At 36.8% G+C, this 20,068-nt stretch overlaps 1 protein-coding gene across 1 annotated transcript in view; it reads left to right on the top strand.

Moving 5' to 3' along the window:
- Positions 1–5,849: 5,849 nt before the first annotated feature.
- LOC149933568 (uncharacterized) overlaps positions 5,850–20,068 on the top strand; it is a 30,567-nt gene continuing 16,348 nt past the window's right edge. The window contains exons 1-12 of the mRNA XM_090157337.1: positions 5,850–6,137; positions 9,867–10,067; positions 10,941–11,042; positions 11,599–11,746; positions 13,267–13,430; positions 13,560–13,763; positions 14,111–14,212; positions 16,202–16,340; positions 17,276–17,352; positions 17,423–17,519; positions 18,720–19,084; positions 19,550–19,657. Of these exons, the coding sequence (XP_090013463.1) occupies positions 5,850–6,137; positions 9,867–10,067; positions 10,941–11,042; positions 11,599–11,746; positions 13,267–13,430; positions 13,560–13,763; positions 14,111–14,212; positions 16,202–16,340; positions 17,276–17,352; positions 17,423–17,519; positions 18,720–19,084; positions 19,550–19,657 (1,995 nt within the window). The remainder of the gene's footprint in view (positions 6,138–9,866; positions 10,068–10,940; positions 11,043–11,598; positions 11,747–13,266; positions 13,431–13,559; positions 13,764–14,110; positions 14,213–16,201; positions 16,341–17,275; positions 17,353–17,422; positions 17,520–18,719; positions 19,085–19,549; positions 19,658–20,068) is intronic.

Genomic DNA, 20,068 nt, shown 5'->3' with positions numbered 1-20,068 from the left:
GGATTTTATGTCCTTTAATAACCAAGAATGTTCCAGTTTTTCACATTTTCTATGATAGTGAACAAAATCGACTAATTTTGAACAAAATCTTCTAAAGCCCCATTTTCATGCTCGCTGGTAGCGGGTAGAAATCGACAAAATCCGCTTCAGCTATACACTTTTTCACTTTCCGCGTCGATCTGTTTCAAACAGATATTTTAGCTTTATTTTCACGCTTGCGAGTGGCGGAAGCGAATTTTGACGATTTTTATCCGCTACCAGCGAGCATGAAAATGGGGCTTTAGAGTGTATGAGGCTCATTACAGTATAGTTTATATACATATTACTGAATGATTAAACAGTTTCCTTTTAGAAAGAAATTATAAACATTATGAATATAACATTTCTTATAATGGTGGAAACCTATCAGGCAGGAGAAAGTGTTGTTTTGATTCGAGAAGGACAATTACCTCTAAATGGACGAAAATTATATCGGTAACAACCAACTGATCTCTTACCTCTATAATAAACAAATAACTTTCATATTTTATCGGTACGTAAAATTACTATTATCAACGTGAGGGTTTCAAAATAAGCATGTGTTTTTCTCGACGTTCTATTCGTCAGGTAACAATTTTCAAAGTAAGAGGCTTCCAGACACGAATCAAAACTTATTAGTAATGCAGCAAACTACATTTTGCCGCATAGCGTGATCAGCGTTTTCTCACATATTTTCGGTACGACGAAAAACAATATTATCAAACATTTTCGAAAATCAATACGGCTAGTCTCGTGACGCGTTTTTGAAACACACGTTAGCTTTGTCATTCCCTATTTTTATTTAAGAATAAAATGATACGGTAAAACTTCCGTATTTTCGGTCTCATAGGTTGGGCGTAAGATCTATAAACAAGATGTCGTGGAGAACACAATAGCCCCCGATGAATTAAACATACCTGAATATTAAAGTTTCATTTAAATTTTTTTGAAATCACTCTAAACATTTACTTAATAATTACCCTATAACAACTTAATAAGAATTCTGTTGAAAATAAGCGCTCTCACCACCCTGTACCTTAGGGACAACAGTTCAATCACCCCTCCTTTAGCTTAGTTAGCGCACTAACCGCTACCTCATCTCATAACCTTATCACAAAAAAATATTACAGCGATTTATAAATAATCCTATCCATTAATAAGGAACAATTTCTCAATCAACCTGTACGTTAGCTTAATTAGCACACTTTAGCAACTCACTTGCAAATTTTACCAAAATGAGCACTATCTCAACCACTATCTACAATAACTCAATCAGCCCGGCTTTTAACATTATTAGTGCTTTAAGCCTAAAGGGGGAAGACTACAGTGGCCATTGTCTATTTTCGCGCTATTTCAAGCTAAAATCTTTTAATTTTGTATTTTAAGTTAAAAAATTAATATTTAAGTGTAGACCAGCCAATTGTTTAGTGCTTAAAATAATTTTGACAATTTTTAATTTAAAAGTAATTAAGTTATTACGTTTTAATTCGGACCCCCGGAGTTAAACAAGTTGGGCAAGCGCCCAAACTACCCTTTAGTTAGGCTCTTATACCTCGTTAACTATTAATATTAGAATTATCAAAATTATTTTAAGCACTAGATGAAGGTTCAGCCTAATTAGAAAAATATAATTCAATTACATAATTGTTGAAACCGAAACTTTCAGCTTGAACGAAAAAAGAGGCTTTTACTGTATTCTTCCCCCTTAACAACCTTTAACACAAAGAAAATTTTATTTCAACGCTTATTAAATCTTCCTGTTGGTTAGGAATAATATTTCATTAACTGCACAAGAACTATAACAACCTTCGAGGAATTTTCACCAATGCAGCGTTTTCTTAAACACCTAGTTAGTTAAGAGCAATCCAAATTCAATTAGTTCGGTTTCTCAATATTCATATTGGTAGACACAATAAAAGTAATTTATTAAAGCTAAATGTATTCAAACTTTGTTAAATAAGAAATCGCTAATAAAAATTAATGGGTATAACATATATAAGATAAATAAATACAAAAACTGGAGCTGCCCTAGCTTCAAAGGTTTTAAGCCGTCAAATACCAAAACAAAAAGGCTGCACGGGTTAGACTTTTCCAACCGTTTAGTCTATAATTCACTCTTCTTACGTTATCTGTAGCATAGTTATGTAAGATTTAGAGGAATGATGAAAACTGACAATGCGCAAGTTCTGTGCCCAGTATCGCTCTCCTAACCCTATTGGTTTGAGAGTTATGGACATCGGTGTGGAATCAAAAAATTAGCCATGGGCGACATCCAAAATGATCAATTCTCAAGTTTTAGAGCGATATCGTATCTTCTCCTCTATCCCCATTGATTGAGTTTTGCAGAATGCAGCGAAATTATAAAAATGGCCACTGCAAACGTTCCGGGGTAGTACCCTCGAGTGCTTTAGCTCCAACAATTTCGGTTTTTAAAATTACCTCATGAACATTATATTTATAGAGAGAGAAATTAGATCTTAAATAATATATCAATAAATTGTACTTCGCAAGTTCCCATGTATCCCTTTTCCGGCGACATTAAGAAACTTAACGATGGCTGCAAAACTAGTGTACTACAATATTACTCGCTCGTATATATATAAGGCAGTTTAGGATATATTATATTTTTAAGACATTTTCTACACCTTTAGTTAAAATTATGTTTCATAATTGTTCTAAGGCGAGTATTAAGAACTTTTTCTTGACAACATGAGGAGCCGGGTTCGATACCTGCTTGAGGCACTTTTGGTGAAAGGTCCGAACAACTCATTTTGCCCTGAGTTGGAAAGTGCTTTCTCCACTCATTAAAGGGATTTCCATTAGAAGGAGCTAAATGACTTGGGCTTAAGGTGGTGCCTTGGGAATTTCCCTAGCTAACCTTTGTTGGTGTCGTTGTAGTTTTTCTCGGTTATTTATGTACATTGGGCTAGTCGTCATTTGTTACCTCTTTTGTTACGCTATTCGTATCAACTATTTCAACAACAACATTTGGCGTCTGTCCCAACCATAGAAATCTCATAGGTAACTAGAATGCTGCCGCCTACGGCCGAGCTTGACGCCAGTTCGCCTTGAACCTTCAGCCAATGAGAGGCCGTAGAGTGGTTCCGCCAAGGAGGATAATAATCCTCCTTGGATCCGCTACTATAGCGGGAGATAGGTGACGTCATTCTCTCTGGTGACATTAAATTCTTGGCAGAACCACTCTTTGAGCTCTGATTGGCTGAGATCTGGCTATCGTCTGCCACGGCGTTTGGCCCATTTGCCAGTTACACGGCAGCATTCTAGTTACCTATGAGATTTCTATGGTCCCAACAATTGGTTTTGAAGTTTGAAGATGCTCTCTCATCACCAATTTTTTCATGATAGTTCCCACTTTATTAAGTTAAAGAAACGTTTTAAAATTTTTCAAATACTTAGAAATAATTTTTCCTGGCACATACGGTAGACGTTAAAGATTCATATCCAAAAATATTGTTTTTTAATATAATAATCATTTAGGCTAATACCCAAGGCACCACCTTAGGCCAAACTTGCAGAAGGAAAGGTTCCTAGTAATGACCCAGAGTCATAAGTTTGGATCGAGGCGAAAGTGCTAAAGCGTTAAAATCAAACATTGTTTCTAACGGTTGGACGTTAACGCAGTTTTCTAGGTTTGATTTCCTAACTAGTCTAACCAAAGCTCCATAATACATTGGGCGAGATATTTATATACCGGTTCACCGGGGATATGTGTTAATACTATATCAGCAGTAGTCACTCCATAATGCCCCACGATAGCGCGTACAATCTAGAAGGCTGCACAACAGCTTTGGGCAACTGGAGAACCCAACTGTGAACAGTTGCACCGCTGAAGTGATCCATCCAGCCCTCCAAACGGTACAGCAATGCCACGAATTTTAACAATAAAAATTAAATTTACATATTGTGTGTTATAAATGTCTTTGGGCAATTTTTAAGAATATTTTGGGCGCCCCTCACATTTTAACTAGAAAATAGTTTAGTTTCAAGTGTTCTGTTGAGTCGCCATTAAATCACTATGTTTTGCCTTTCGTGTATCATTGTTCATTCTCCAGTTGACATGCGGTCTGTACGTCACTTCCAAGTAACTAAATGGTGAATAATTATTAAAATTAAGGGCGATAAATAAATTTTTCTAGTATGTGTTTAAATAAACATAGCCTTTATGAGAATGCCCTTTAACTTACCCAGTCAAAGGAATGTATATTATAATGTTGCTGAATAGTATCGTGCGCTTGATGGATTTTGCCGAGAGAGGCGTTTGTGGCTGAAACAACAGCTGCCTGAGTTCAAAATCGCATTTTTTTGTCAAGGTTTCAGCTACGAGGTACTTTCCAACGATCAATTCTATAAAACGCACTATCGCAGTTTCTTCCACGTATGAGAGCGTGTAAGCGCCCTGTGTAACGGTAAGGTTAACTCGAAACCATTATGTTAGAATCGAAGAGCACGTCTTTATCGATGCGCGTAGACGATATTAATATATTAAGGTTTCAAGGTCGCAGATTTTTTCTTTGAATATCTCTTCGATCGTAATCATAGGTCTATTCTTTGAATCCAATCTGATTCGTTTAAGAAAGATATAATTTAATATATTGATTATGGTAGAAGATCCGTTCCACAATAGAAAGGTTGTTTCATTGTCTACAATGTCTCAGATTTTGGTTGTTTCGAAGGGTCTTCTCTCCAAAATACGCCATATAGTCTGAATAATAACTTGAGCGAGAAGATTAAATTTCTTTTTCGGGTACTGAATTGGTCACGGAAATGGGTAATCAGTAGTATGTTATAACACATTATGACAGCAATATTTCTGCTAATGGAAATTTGGAAAGAACACAAAATAAATTAAGCCCGTAGAAACTTTTATGGAGAACGTGCACCACACGCGTAGATGTAAACTATAGCGAGTTAGGTTTACAAAACGTAAATATTTTTTGGAAAGATTACTCTTACGAACATCTTTTGCCTTCAAAATTCACTTTATTTTCCACAAAAATCATTTCTTTAACTGCAAGAAACGGAAAATCTGTTAATTTTTTCATTTTGAATTTTGCTGCGTATTATATTATCTTATACTAATTGATATTAGACATGAAGATTTTAATTACCAAGTATACATCGGTTTTTTTTTTCTAAATAACGGCATACACTGATTTTTAAGATAAATAAACTTGTATCCCTATATAAATTTTAACAAAAATTTGCAAAACTTAAGGAACCTATGAATTAAGATTCTTAAAATTAACCACGCTAGAGTACGTCTTAATGGTTAAAATTTGCGAAACATATATGTTTTGATCTTATACAGCAAAATATTTGTTAGTATGTTACACTTCTATATGTTATAATGCTTTTTAATAATATGCATAAAATTCTGATTATACACTTGCTTGTTTCGGAATAAATCACTTGTTAACAAATTATAGAAGACGGTATTTATTTAAATCTCAACGAAGTATTATCGTCGATAAGGGCTGTCAAATACCACCACAGAAAACCTAGCACTCCATAAGGCAACATAGATGGCTTGACACTCTTTTGCCTACGTTTCTAAAATCCTTTCCGTAAACTAAATAAATAAAAGTATTTTAATCTGACCATCATTTAATATTCTTAGTTAAGAAATGGACTTTTGAAACGTTCAGATCGGTCACAAACAGAACGTGTTTTACAGGCAATAATCGATTTCTTATTTTTCTCGTTGCCAGTATTGAAGCATTCTCATCCTGCTGTCCAGACGCGTTCGTCGTCGCAACATTAAAGAGACTGCAGCCGAAGCAGAGTGTCGTATCCTTGGCGCTCCCAACTCTATGTCCGCTTCAGTCGTGGAAGCCGCCAACCTGCCGCTGCCCCCGATTCGCTCTTCGGCGGCCGGCGCTGGTTCGGCGGCCGGGCCCGGGCCCTCCTCGAGCGGCGCCCCCGCCACGTTCCCTCTGATGGCGGTGGTCAGCGAGGATCCCATTTCATTGTGGCTCAAATTAGGAGCCCTCGAAAAACTCGAACAGGCTGTCTTAGATGGATACGGGGATCATCTGTACGGAAAGACTTCCAGGATACCGCAGGTTAACAAGTTCCTCAGACAGGTCCCGGCATTTCAAGTAAGTCTCAACAATGAATCATGAATGGTACGCTGTTTAGAAACAAACGATTTGGCAGCGGAAGGGTTGGAAATGTGATGTGCGAGTACTCATTTATCGTTGAACAGCCGATCCGTTTTATAAATCGAGTACTGGAACTCGAAAAAGATATTTGTTAATACTCCGGTATCGATAAAAAGCCTATTTTGGTACTCGATTACTCGATTAAGCTGCATGCTGACCTCGTCGATACGTTTTTTCGCCCGTCATGTTCTACTCGTCGGCACGGCCGTCGCGAGGCGCTTTGACACCACAGGCAAATATTTTGTGCCTCTTTTTACGACCATATTAGATTTCGCATCGTGGTCACTACAGATACGCAATTGTGCCAAATAACGAGAAAATTCAACTAAAAGCGCATATAAGCGAAAAGTGAGAAATGCCAACTTTGCTTTACTGAAAGCGAAAACAGAATAGCGCTGTACAAGATTTTCAATGAGCGCCAAAGAGAGGCGGCTTTTTTATTTATTCAGTAATCGCATAAACCGAATATCCCTGTACACATTTTTTATTGTTGAGCTTGTGTTAAAATAGAGGTACACCATTTCACAATGATCGTGGAAATAGTTAAAGGCTGTACTAGTGTTTAAAATGAGTGCAATAAGAGAGAGGCGCCGTCTTCGTTTCACAATGATCGTGGAAAGATTAGAGCACTGTAGTAGTGTTTAAAATGAGCGCAATAAGAGAGAGGCGTGGTCTTCATTTCGCAATGATCGTGGAAAGAGTAGAGCGCTGTACTAGTGTTTAGAATGAGCGCAACAAGAGAGGCACCGTCGTCCTTTCGCAATGATCGTGGAAAGAGTAGAGCGCTGTACAAGTGTTTAAAATGAGCGCAATAAGAGAGAGTCGCCGTCTTCGTTTCACAATGATCCTGGAAAGAGTAGAGCGCTGTACTAGTGTTTAGAATGAGCGCAATAAGAGAGAGGCGCCGTCTTCGTTTCACAATGATCGTGGAAAGATTAGAGCGCTGTAGTAGTGTTTAAAATGAGCGCAATAAGAGAAAGGCGCCGTCTTCGTTTCGCAATGATCGTGGAGAGAGTAGAGCGCTGTACTAGTGTTTAGAATGAGCGCAATAAGAGAGAGGTGCCTTCTTCATTTCGCAATGACCATGGAAAGAGTAGAGCGCTGTTCTAGTTTTTAAAATGAGCGCAATTCTTTAGTTAAACTGTTTTAAGTAGAACATAACAATGAGCTTCGCTCTTTCATAATGAGAGCTAAAAGCATTTTGGGATAAACGTAAATGCACGAGGATGGTAACCTTCCCCTATCAATGACCTTGACATATAAAAACCACGATTTTAATAATTAACGTTCTCTAGTTCCGGCGCGTTAGTTTTTACCTCTCCGAGGGGACTTTGTACCCTAGAAGGGGTTATACAACCACCGTGTCTGTCTGTGGGTCTGTCTGTCAGGCCTTCGAACGCGTTTGCATTTTCGGGGCAAAGGGTAATCACTGCGTACGCAGTTTCTTAGAATCAGGGAAAAGGTTTTTCCAAAAGCACCCTCTTTTTGTAATTGGGTGTAGTATAATTTTTTAATCGGCCGAAATTCTAACGCGAGCCCTCTTGAACGACAGGTGAGCGTTCTACCGCAGAACCACGGATACAGTTACGCTTCACTGAAAATTAAAAACTCTTCCGAGGAGAGGTATATTTTGGCTTGCCATCTTGTTTAGTACGATTTTTACGTTATGTTTGGTTCTTTTTCGAAATTTCACGTGAAGGTTTTGCGGTTACAGACTTGATTTTAAAGCTTACATGTAGTTTCGTTATGATAGTATATGTGTAAAACAATTTTTAAATGAATAAAAAATAAATTATATTATCATTTAATATCTTTAAATACCAGTGTATTTTCTTTATTACAACTATTTTTATGTTTCAAAGTCAAAATATTTTGAGAGTTTTTACGAATCGCGAGATAATATCTAGAAGCGTATTTATTTCTATTAAGCGAGAACGACTATGTTGTAGGAGGAGGGGGCGAAGTACCTATCAGTTCCACCTCTCAGCAAGAGGAGCCGTGTTCCATCCCAGCTTGTGCGCTGGGTGAAAACTCGGAACTACTCCTTCTGCGTAGAGTTTGCATGTTGACTCCCAACTAGTAGAAAAGATTTTCCTCCAAGCTCTTAGGTTTCTTCTTTCCATAAACACTTGTTGAGGTGAGGTAAAAGTAAGTGTAAGGAGCTGCTGCGTAGCGCGGCGTGAAGGGCTCGCCACCACCCTCCTACGCATTGTAACTGTCTGCCTGAATTAAACGTTATTAAAGTCGCCAGATTACTTAGGCCTGAGGTGGTGCCTTGGGTATTAACCCGGCTAATTATTATTATTTATTATAACGATTTTTTGCGCTCATCTCAATCCACCTCATGGACTATTAGAATATTTATTTTATTTTACAAAATAAAAAAGCTCCTCGAGTCTCATAAGTCCGCAATCTATTGTAACTACTCTTAAAGAAATTAAAATCTGACCAGTTTCTTAAAGTTTCTCAAAAACCTACGCGATAATATAAAACTTACGATTTCCGACGCGATTATATTTTTTATTCCTCCCTCTCATGTCGTCTCAACAAAGTCATTCTTTCTTATTTTAAATACATAGATTCTTGATAATAGGTATCCGGTTACGAACGTGGAAAAAATGTGTTGTCTAAAGGAAATTATGCTTTCTGTAATGTTGCTTTCTAATTGCATATCTAATAGAAACTGACAAATTGCGACGGAAGTCATTCACAAAGAGTGGGTCGCTTGTACGTTTACCGGAAATTAGCAAAACAATGACCATGCCCTGTGCTATGAAAAAACCTGTGGCGTTTGTAGCCTTCTAGGCGATTAAAAAGTGTCCCATTTACATTACTATTAACTATTTTTGGTAATTTAACACAATGAGCTTAAAATATCTAGAGTCACCGATTCTGAAAGTAAACTAAACTGGTAAATGTTTAAATATAAAAACCATTTTGTCAATTATTTGAGAAAGACACTATAATTGGCCCAGTGAAACAAGATACTATTCAAGTCGAAAAGTAATTGATTTCGGAGATCTTGGCAGGATTTCACTTGAGAAGGAATTCGGTCAAGCATTATCACTTCGTAAAAATTATAAATCAAAATGAAAGCAAGCGTTCGAGTAACGCCTTTGATGCGGAAAAAACAAATGGATTCTCACTAACTGCAAACATATTACGGAAAAATTTGTAATGGCCCGCCAATTTTTGAAGATATAATACAGTTTTACTAATTGTATATTATTTTAAAATAGTATTTAAAGTGTCAAAACTTAGCTATTGAACTAAAGAATTCTTTTCACACATTTTTCAAGCGGAAAAAAACTAACCACTCCTCTGAAGTTAAGAATTCCGTCTAAGCTTCTTAACGTACCACAAATATCTTACTTTTGGTGAAATATTAAGGAACACGCTCGCGAGGATATAAAAAAAAATATTACGGCTCGGTTAAACCGTTTGACTTTTATATTTTTTAATATAAGTTGACAAAATCAAACCTTCTAATACCCACCCGAATCCAACCACTTTCGGAACGCTACGAATGATTTGTAAATTATTGGGCAAGTAAATGTTTTGTATTCGGCTTTTTTTAGCTCAAGTTTTAAAACATGGAAAACTCTTATAGTTTCATAAAATAAGCCATTGATATTAATCATTTGAAATTGTATTTTATTTTTCCAGGCCAAAATAAACGAGATTCACAAGGCGATTGTGGATGGTAAAAGCCGCGAAGTGCAACAGTTAATAGACCACAAGAAGTTGGCGTTCTGTCGGGATCACATGGGAGCTAGCCCGTTGCATAAAGCCGTCCTCTACAACCACAAAGATATAGTCCTCTATCTCCTGGAGAAATATCCGAGCGTACTGCATGCCAGAGACCATGTAAGTTTATTTGCAAAATATTTCAGAATATAGATTTCGGCAGTTCTTGGACGAATTACAAACTCTTCTTTCGCTGCTATTTAATCACTGAGGAGTAGTTTTAACGAACTTAAAATAAAATGCGCGGTGTTTCAAAATTGATTTTTCGAATGTCAAGTGTTCTTTTAAGAAGTGAATAAGGTATTTTAGAAATGTCTAAGTCTTCTTTAAGTCACTTTATCGGTCATTTTAAAAATGTCTCAGTTTTCTTTAAGGAACTGTATTGGTCATTTTCTAAAGGTCTACGTCTTCTTTAAGGAATTTCATTAGTAATTTTATAAATGTCTAGTATTGGTTAAATATTAACATTTCAATAATACTTAAAAATTGTATAATTTCAATTAAAATTTAAAAAAAATGAAGGTTTTGGAGAATTATTTCTTTGAAAATGGAATGCAAGCTTTTCTGATTAGTTCAATTTCAAGTACAATTAATTGTGAATATAAATCGTATTTCCTTCTCAATATTAGCGTGTCTTCCACAACGAACTTAATTTCCCTTATTTTCTTTACATTCGATTTGAACAAAACACTGAGATAAATTTAGTTTACAGGGCGACGTTTTTACTGCCCACCTCCGAAATGATTTTGAAAGGTAGTATGAATATTGAAAAATAGTCTAGTAACACGCCCTTTAACATGTTTATATTAACTTAACTTTCGCCTATCATAACTTTTATAATTTTAGAATTATGAAAGCATAAATATAGAAGTTTATACTCCCTTTAAATTGATGCGTAGAATGTAATCTGTTAAACGAATTGCCGATTACTAGTTAAACCTAACAAACAAAATCTATAAGATTCGAGATTAAAGTGAAGGAATCTTTTTATAGCAAGGAAGAACTCCACTTCATTACGCAGCCGTTTTAAACGACGGAGGGGACATCTATCAGGCCCTTCTCGAGGCCGGAGCCGATGACAGAGTTACTGATGTTGTAAGTGCTGCTTTTTCTTTGACTATGTTCATTCTAATTTTTTTATTTATTTATTGATGGAGGAACGATAGAACGTTTGAAAAACTAACTTTTATTTCAATATTTTATATTTAGTGAGATAGTTTCATCAAATATCTAATTTTAAAATTTTCATTGCGTTAAAGCTGGTCAAAATTCGATTAAAATCATTACTGAAAATGATAAAATAATTGAAATTGATAAAGTAATTGAAATTGAAATTTTTAATATCGTGAATAAATTTAAAATGATTATATCGTGATTAAAATGGAAATTATTATATCATGATTAAAATGGAAATTATTACATTGTGGTTAAATGTAATTTTATATATCATTGAACTTGAAATCGTTATTTCACGATTTAAACATAACGAATACCTGTTTGAAATTCATCTGTTACTTTTAAATGAAAAAATCAAATTTATTTTTTATTAATGGTTTTATTAGTAGGACTACAGGCAGATCAGCTAGTTATAAAATTCCAATGAATATTGGCGGGGAAAAAAGTATGTTTTAAAATGTATTCTTTCTTTTAGTACGGACATACGCCAGATTACTACTTGAACACGCAAGAAGAGTTGACGATTGAGCACCTGAAAGAAGGTGCAGTTGTAAATAAAATTAAACGAATAAAGAAAGGAAACAAAACCACGAAAACTGGAGAACAAAGGGGACTCTCAGCCAGTGAGTTTCAAACTTCTTTGATTTTCATAATTCAATGGGATAGTATTAAGATAGCGGCTCACCGACCTTGGAAAATCTGGTGAAGTAAAAAGAATAGCTACTTACATGAGAATCACATTTTTTATAAAACAAACTAAAACTAATCATATTCGAGGAACGTATTGTCAAGTATTAACAAAACTACAAGTTTTATTAAAAAATTTATGATGCAGTCTAATAAAATTTTAAAGCAAAAATCAGAAATGTGAGTAGACGGGAAGCCACTTGACTGGCTTCTCATTAAATCTCAGTACTTTCCTGAAACCCAATTTTCTTGTTCCGAATAGCGGTTACAACAAAATCGTTGCCAAAGGTAGACCGCGGTAAAAGTGTTACAGTGGGCATGTTGTCAGAATTTATAGCCCGCTGTACCGGTAAAATCAAGAAACCACACCAGCGGAGGCCTATCATCAGAATGCCCTACGCCAGCGCCCACAAGCCCGGACAGGTGACAAAACCAGCATGGGTAGCAGAACCCCACTACTGATGGTCGCACCCTCGACGCAAGCCGCTCAACCCAGCAGAAGGTGCAACAATGGGACGACCAGCCCGCCACTTCGCACACAGCAGTGGGATAGAGAACGGATGCTTTAGCAACTCCGGCCGACACCCCACCTACAAAGGCAGGGAGCCGAGCCCTTTGGAGAGAGCGCCTAAAGGGGAACGGCAGGCACGCAGCAGCCCGCATAACCCGGCACAGCTGGCACCGGCGATCCCGGTGTGATCCAAAAGGCCGGGAGATGGGTCCGCCGCGCCCTCATACGGAGGCCCGCAGCCCCACAGCAGGAAACCCAATCCGCCGAGGCGGCCAGTTTGCCCGGCCCCTCTCCATTAGCCTGGGCCGAAGCCCAGTATCCAGCCCACACCTGACCTAAGTCGGAGGTTGGAGATAGGACCCTTTGGACGGAGCTAACATCTCCCAGTGCGCCACCACCCTAACGGGTTACAAGAGCCGGACCCCGACTCCCCGGTACAGCCACCAGTTATTGCACACTCCGACCCCTTGAGGGCCTGTTACAGTGGGCAGTAAGAACTCTCGTTCCATCAAAATTGTAAATGTCTTTATTTTTTGAAACCTCTGTGCGAAACCAATTCGCCAGAAACGCCTGCTGCCGGTGACTACATGTACTTCTAATGACGTGTGCCTAACGTGGCAATTGTTCCTATTTCTTACGGTCAACAATCCTCTGACACCCAAAGTAATATAGTAGCTTAATTAACGTAATCTAGTCAAGTCTGAACCAAAACGCTGTGAAAAACTAGGCGAATTCCGATACGAAATCCGTAGCCATTGAAATATGATATCTCGCTACTTTTAGTTTCTTAAGTCGCTGTACATCCGTATAACACGCTAGGGTTTCTATCGGAAGCACAACTTTTTTATAAGTTGGGCTTAAACATTTCAATATTTATGTTTTTTGTTTTAGGGGGAAATACACTTTTATTATTTCCCCCAATCAATAATGAATAATTTTTTTCAGAGCCTGCGATTAGTAAATCACAAGTGAAAGAGCTATTGTCGAAACAGATGGACTTGTCTCTCTTAGAAGATCTCGTCATCCAAGGCCACGGTGACAAGCTTCTGACGGAAAACAGTCAGAACGCGGATGTCACAGAGTTCCTAGAAAAGCTTCCACATTTTCTGGTAAAATTAGAATTATTTTAACTCAGTATTTGTTCTTGGCATTATTTAACGTTATAAATTGTGAACTAGAACAAGAATGAATTATGTCTAGTCGGTGGAAAACGTTTGTAAAATTAAAAACTTTTTCAGGAGAATATATTAGACGTACATCGCGCGGCAGTTCGAGGAAGAATGACTGAAGTCCAAGAACTGCTGCGCGAGAAACCAAATCTGGCGATATCGAGAGATCAGTTGGGGGCCACGCCCCTTCACAAAGCGGTTCTGTACGGCCATCTACAAGCCGCGCAATATTTAGCGGAAAACTATCCCGCCGCTCTTAACGCGAAAGACGTCGTAAGTACATTTACTCTAATTCTTGGCTCTTACTAGTTCACTTACATTTATACACTTTCGCTTATAAGTAATTTTTACTAGTGATATATTTGTTAGTATGATGTTTTATTTAAAAGTAGAATCATTTTTAAAATGTATATCTAAAGAGCAAGTGCTCTAATTATTTAATCACAAATGTATTTGAGATGCCTGTGTTATAGAAACAAATTTAATAAAATATCACGTTCAAAAACTGAAGTAATCGCCTTTTTTAACGATTTTTTTTAAAAAGCCCTTATTATCATTGTCCAAGTATACTTTAGAACTTTCAATTTAAATTTTATGTAACTTTAATTGTTTGTGTGAAGGACGGAAGAACGCCTTTACATTACGCAGCTATTCTCAAAGACGACAAGGAAATTTACTACATGCTTTTAAACTGCGGTGCCAGTAATGCCATATCGGACGTGGTAAGAACATTTTGGACATTTGCCATTTGAAATGCATTTATTCTTCCAAATAGCTCAATAATGAAACAGCCACGCGGCGAAACAAGCTATGATGTTCAGAAAGAAGGGTGTTTTTATATTGATCACTGCAAAACTAAAGTGAGCCAGACACGACAAATGGGAGTGATTTGTCTTAGATATGAAACATGTATTTTCACATTTCTGCCAAATGGTTTAAAAGAAGCTACGTTTTAGTTCATGTTAGCAGACAAATTTTTTAAACAAGCTTAAACCCTCATCCTAGCTCAAAAAGGAACCTTTTAGGTCAAGTTAAAATCTTACAGGTACACTGTAACATTTCGTTAAGAATGTTTTAAATTTTCTTATTTCCAGAATACATAATTTCTAGAGGAAAAGTAAGGGTAGCGATCTGCTGTGCATTTGAGATTTTGGACTCTGTTTGTCAGAAATATGCTAAAGATTACCTTAATAAATAGAAAAACCACTAATGGACAATAAACAAACATTTATTTAAAAACTGCTACAGCCGTTTCGACGCTATTACCAGCGTCGTCGTCAGGCAAAATTACAATACTAGCTCTCGAGTCTGTAGAGAGCGCGACAGAAAAAATTCACTGTAATTACAATTCGAGTAGCGCATACATTTCATTTATTATAAAAGTACCGAATACCTAAAAAGGAAATCACCCTGGTTTGAGCAAATTTTTAAAAGAGCACGAAGCTGACCTGACATTAAGAAGACAAAAGGCCATTGTAGACCATGTTATAAAAGGCCCCCTACACGACATAGATACAAAAGAAGTTGTATTAATTTCTAGGGAAAGTAACTTAATAAAATTAAATATTTGAGAGTCTGTTGAAATTGTTAAAGTAAAAATTAACAACCAATTAATTAATAATATAGATGGCCATGCCCATGAGATTGTATCTCACTACAAAAATTTGCTCAAACCAGAGTGATTTCCTTTTTAGGTATTCGGTACATAAATGTAATGTATGCGCTACTCGAATTAAATAAAAAAAATAAATAATCAGCTAGGCTAATACATAATTGTAATTACAGACTCGAGAGCTATAATTGTAATTTTGCCTGACGACGACGCTGGTAATAGCGTCGAAACGGCCGTAGCAGTTTTTAAATAAATGTTTGTTTATTGTACAATAGTGGTTTTTCTATTTATTAAGTTTATTATGTACAAGATTGTCCTTTAACATATTGAGCTAAAGATTACCGACAATTCAGAAAAATAAATTTAACGCCAGCTATTATGTTTGCTTTGCATATAATAATAAACAGCTAATCTAATACCCAAGGCACCACCTTAGGCCTAAGTCATCAAGCGACTTTTGAAGCCATTAATTCAGGTGGCCGGGTTACAATGCGTAGGAGGGCGGTGACAAGCCCTGCATGCCACGCGTTCGAGCCAACAGCTCCCTACACTAACTATTACCGTTAACCTCAACAAGTTTTTATAGAAGGGGAAACTGAAGATCTCGGGGGAAAACCCCTTAAATAGACGACTGCCGACATTTCTGAGTTCCGGTAGTAGCGGGTGACATACTAAGGGTACGCCTTTACTATTTAAGCAGAATTGGGAAATACACATAAATAATTGGTTAAATAAAATAACTTAATCAAATTCCCAATTGAATATTCGATTCATCAAATCGAATAGCTATTGTTAGCTTAGCGAATAAATTTTTAAAAATTATTTGTTCATACTAACAAATGGTAGATTTCTTTAAAAGAAACCTCAACTTTGTATTCGAACGTTTTTTTTTAATTAAAACAGTCTTTGGTAAAAATTCGAATTTGAAACGTAATGTGCTAAGCAGATGGCGGAATATTTCGGTTTAATATAATAAACCATTTAATAGGTCAATATGGTATAGATATTTTCATTTAACACAAATATATTTTGCAATTACTTGCAAAATATCGTGATTTTAAATCTATCTCAGAATATCTGATTGTATATGACATTGCAGAAGGGTAAATCACCGGAGCAATTGCTGCAGCATCCGGAGCAGCTGAGCTTGGAACAAATTATGAAACGCAATCAAAGGGTGAATGCCACTCACGTTGCCAATCAAACAACGAGAATTAAATTAAGGTCACCGCTAACGAGTAAGACAAACTTTTTCCTAATTTATGAAATTTTTAGCGAACGAGTAAGGAGTTGGATCTCACCAGGTCACTGCTGCCCAGTAGCGTAGCCAGGATTTTGTTTCGGGGGGGGGGGGCACACCATTGAATTTTTTTTTTAATACGACCATACGCCCCCCCCCCCCTGGCTACGCCACTGCTGCTGCCACAACCTCAAAGAGTGATTTAAACGCTTATTTATCTATCCCTAATGTAAAATTAGAATGTAGTTATCTGTATCGCATAGAGATGGCGCTGAGGGCGTTTAAGCCTCTCTTTTGCGATAAATCATCAATCGCCGGACAGCCGGTGACGAGACCGAACTCCAAAATCGTTCGTTACCCCTTGGAGGAATAAAACAAGTATACAGGAGTTGCGGAGTGCTGCGAAATCGGTTTCGTCAGTGACCGTGAACTCGCGCGAGACGGAGGGGTTCAAACGCGACTAGCGCCAACTGCTTACGGAATTTTGCAACTATTATAATTTTATATCATTGTTTTCGCGTCGTCTGGTTTTTGTTTTGAAACATTTCTAAATTCCTTGCGCCTTTTTCCAAAATGACTCGTATTTGTTTGGAGGAATAAAACAAACCAGATGACGCGAAAACAATGCTATAAAATGAGAATAGTTGCAAAATTCCGAATGCAGTTGGCGCTAGTCGCGTTTGAACCCCTCCGTCTCGCGCGAGTTCACGGTCACTGACGAAACCGATTTCGCAGCTCTCCGCAACTCCTGTATACTGGTTTTATTCCTCCAAGGTTACCCTGTGGGCTTAAATATTCAGAGATATAAATATATTTGAAAATGTAGAGAATGCGATCTATGTACAATATAAATGCTTTAGAATAGGGGATCTTTTCCCAAATAAATATTTGAACAAGTGCAATGTAAATACGATCTACATTTTTCGTTTCTAGAGTCTCTATCTGAGAGTGAGAACTTGAAAGCCCTCCCACATGGAGACGCTCCGGACGCGGTGAGCAACGACGATAATGTAAGATTACGAAACATTCAGGCTCGATAACTGGTCTGTTGGGATATGATTTAAGATAAATATTTTTTAGCAATCTACAGATCAAAGTTCAGTCTTCCGAAGCCAAAGATATTCCAGGAAACCGAGATTCAGAAGCAGACCACCCTTACCTCCTCCGAGACTTCAAAGTAACGCAGCCATCTTTTTTCTTCTACTGTGCTTTTAGTTTAAGATTAACAACAAACAATGACTCATAACTACTATGAGACCTTGTTTTACAGCTAATAAGAACGTCTAATCAGTTAAGCTACCTACCCTTCCTACCTATCTTCTGAAATACCTTCAATCACTTTATAACTGTTGGATTAGGTTTGATTAACGAAAATACGTTTCTGATATATTTCTAAAAACGCGTTTGCTTAATAATGAAAATAGCGGTATGAGGCTCCAAACCGGAAAAAACACTTTTATGGACTAGAAAGCAGTTTTATAGAATAAAAAACACTTTTATTAACTAGAAAGCAGTTTTATAGAATAGAAAGCACTTTTATAGAATAGAAAACACATTAATGGAATAGAAAGCAATTTATAGAATAGAAAGCACTTTAATGGAATAGAAAGCACTTTAATGGAATAGAAAGCACTTTTATAGTATATAAAAGCTTTTATGGAATAGAAAGCAGTTTTATATAAAGGAACGAAAATCGTATTTTATAAGTCGCTAGATGACTTGGGCCTAAGATGGTGCCTTGGGTATTAGAATAGCTGATTATTATTATTATTATTATATTAAAAATTTAGTTTGATACAGTGAGTGAGTCAAGGTCTCGAGCGATTGAGATAAATATGAAGTTAGATAAACATTTCGCTCCTATTCTTTTAACGTTTTCGTTATTATTAGAAGAAAATTTTCATACAACAATTGTTTTCTTCCCTATTTAAATAATTGTGCTCCCTATTCTATAAAAGTGCTTTCTATGCTATAAAAATGTGTTCTATTTTATGTTATTGATTATATTTAGTTTTTCCGGTTTGTCGGCTCATATTAATTTGATATTAAGTTGTAAAATGTTTTATTTTACCGTGTTCTAAACTTTATAACATTATGTCTGTTAAATTCCCGTCCTGGCCAGACTTAGTTAATAAGGTTACATAGACCTTTAACCCAAGTTTTGAAGAGACGATGTTGATCTTTTAATATAATATTATAATAATTATTAAATATTATAGTGCAACTATTAGCCAATTCACGGGCTACTAGAAATAGAGCACATCTATTTTAAATATTTTTTCTTGGTTTTTTGGAATTTCTAAATACCAGCTTGCAAAAAGTAATTATATATCTATTACGAATTTATTTTTAACCGTTTTTTTAACTGTACTTCCAGGACTAGAGGTTACTTCGGCCAATTTGAGAAAATGGGCCCAAGAAGAAGACATCGAGAAGTTAGAAGGTGCCGTGATCCAAGGATTCGCGCACAAAGTTCTTCAGCAGAAGTCGGACAGCGAAGGTCTTCGTTCGTACATCGAGAAGGACGTTCCTCAGTTGATGGAGCGCATTGAGGCCATCCACACGGCCATCTCCAACGACGACCTGGCACTCCTTCAAAAGCAACTGGAAAAGGAAGACTACGCTCTAGCGAAGGACCACATGGGAATGACCCCTCTGCACAGGGCCGTCATTCTCGGAAGAGAGCAGGCACTCACGTTTCTCATCGGAAAATTCCCGGAAACCGTCAATGCCAGAGACAATGTTTGTAACACTCCTTTCTCTTCATTAAATTCAAACTACCAATTCGTGCGTATTGTTTCTGCATAGTGAATTATGAAATATGGAAATAACGCCTATATTGTGGACTATCAGATAGTTCATAAAAAATTTAATTAATTTATTTGTCCTTAAACAACAAATAAGGACGGCACACTTCATGTTAAGCCGGCGTTAACAAATCCCGTGCGTCCTCTAGTGGCAGAGGTTTTGTCCAGTTTCACGGGATCAGCTGCGAGCTTTTGAATATGTATCGCGTATTTTTGTTTCAGTGGGATTATGGCGGAATTTTGCCACCACAGAGCTGGTGTTTCTCTAACCAAACATTGAGTGAACCATCCCTTATTTGTTCGTCTAAGATTTGTGAAATATAAAATATATCGACCAATACTTAAAATTTAATAATTTTCGAGCCAGTTAAGGGCTAAAACTATTTCACCATTTCCGTAGGACGGCCGGACAGCGTTGCACTATGCTGCGGCGAAAACGAGACGGGATGGCTTGAATTGTTACAAACTTCTTCTGGAAGCTGGGGCAGATGCCAATATGAAAGACAACGTAAGCTATTTTATATTTATTTTAAACACATCCCGGTTTATTTTTTACGAATTTGAACAAGTACCTAATTTGTACGTCCGAGGCCTTTTGAAACGTCACCTCGGTAGTCTAATCTTTGTGACGTTGGGACGGAAACCCTAAGGTCGTTGGTTAGTTTCCAGCCTGAGGTGATTTGATATGAAGATTTTTCACCGTCCGTTTTGGTACGCAAGCGTAGAAGTAGCCTTTAGAAGCATAATTTGTTATGTTACCTGCGCTATAAAAAAACCATAAGATATTGATAATGTCTTTAAAATATTTTAAAACTACTTGTTAATGCCTTAAAATTACATTTACAATGGCTTAGTTAAAAGCTTAATAATAATTTAAACAAACCTAAAATATCTTAATTTAAAACATAATAATAATGAT

The sequence above is a fragment of the Leiobunum rupestre genome, chromosome 8, assembly GCF_980474605.1.
Source record: "Leiobunum rupestre chromosome 8, qqLeiRupe1.1.hap1, whole genome shotgun sequence".
NCBI lineage: Eukaryota > Metazoa > Arthropoda > Arachnida > Opiliones > Sclerosomatidae > Leiobunum > Leiobunum rupestre.
This window is presented reverse-complemented; position numbering and strand designations above follow the sequence as displayed.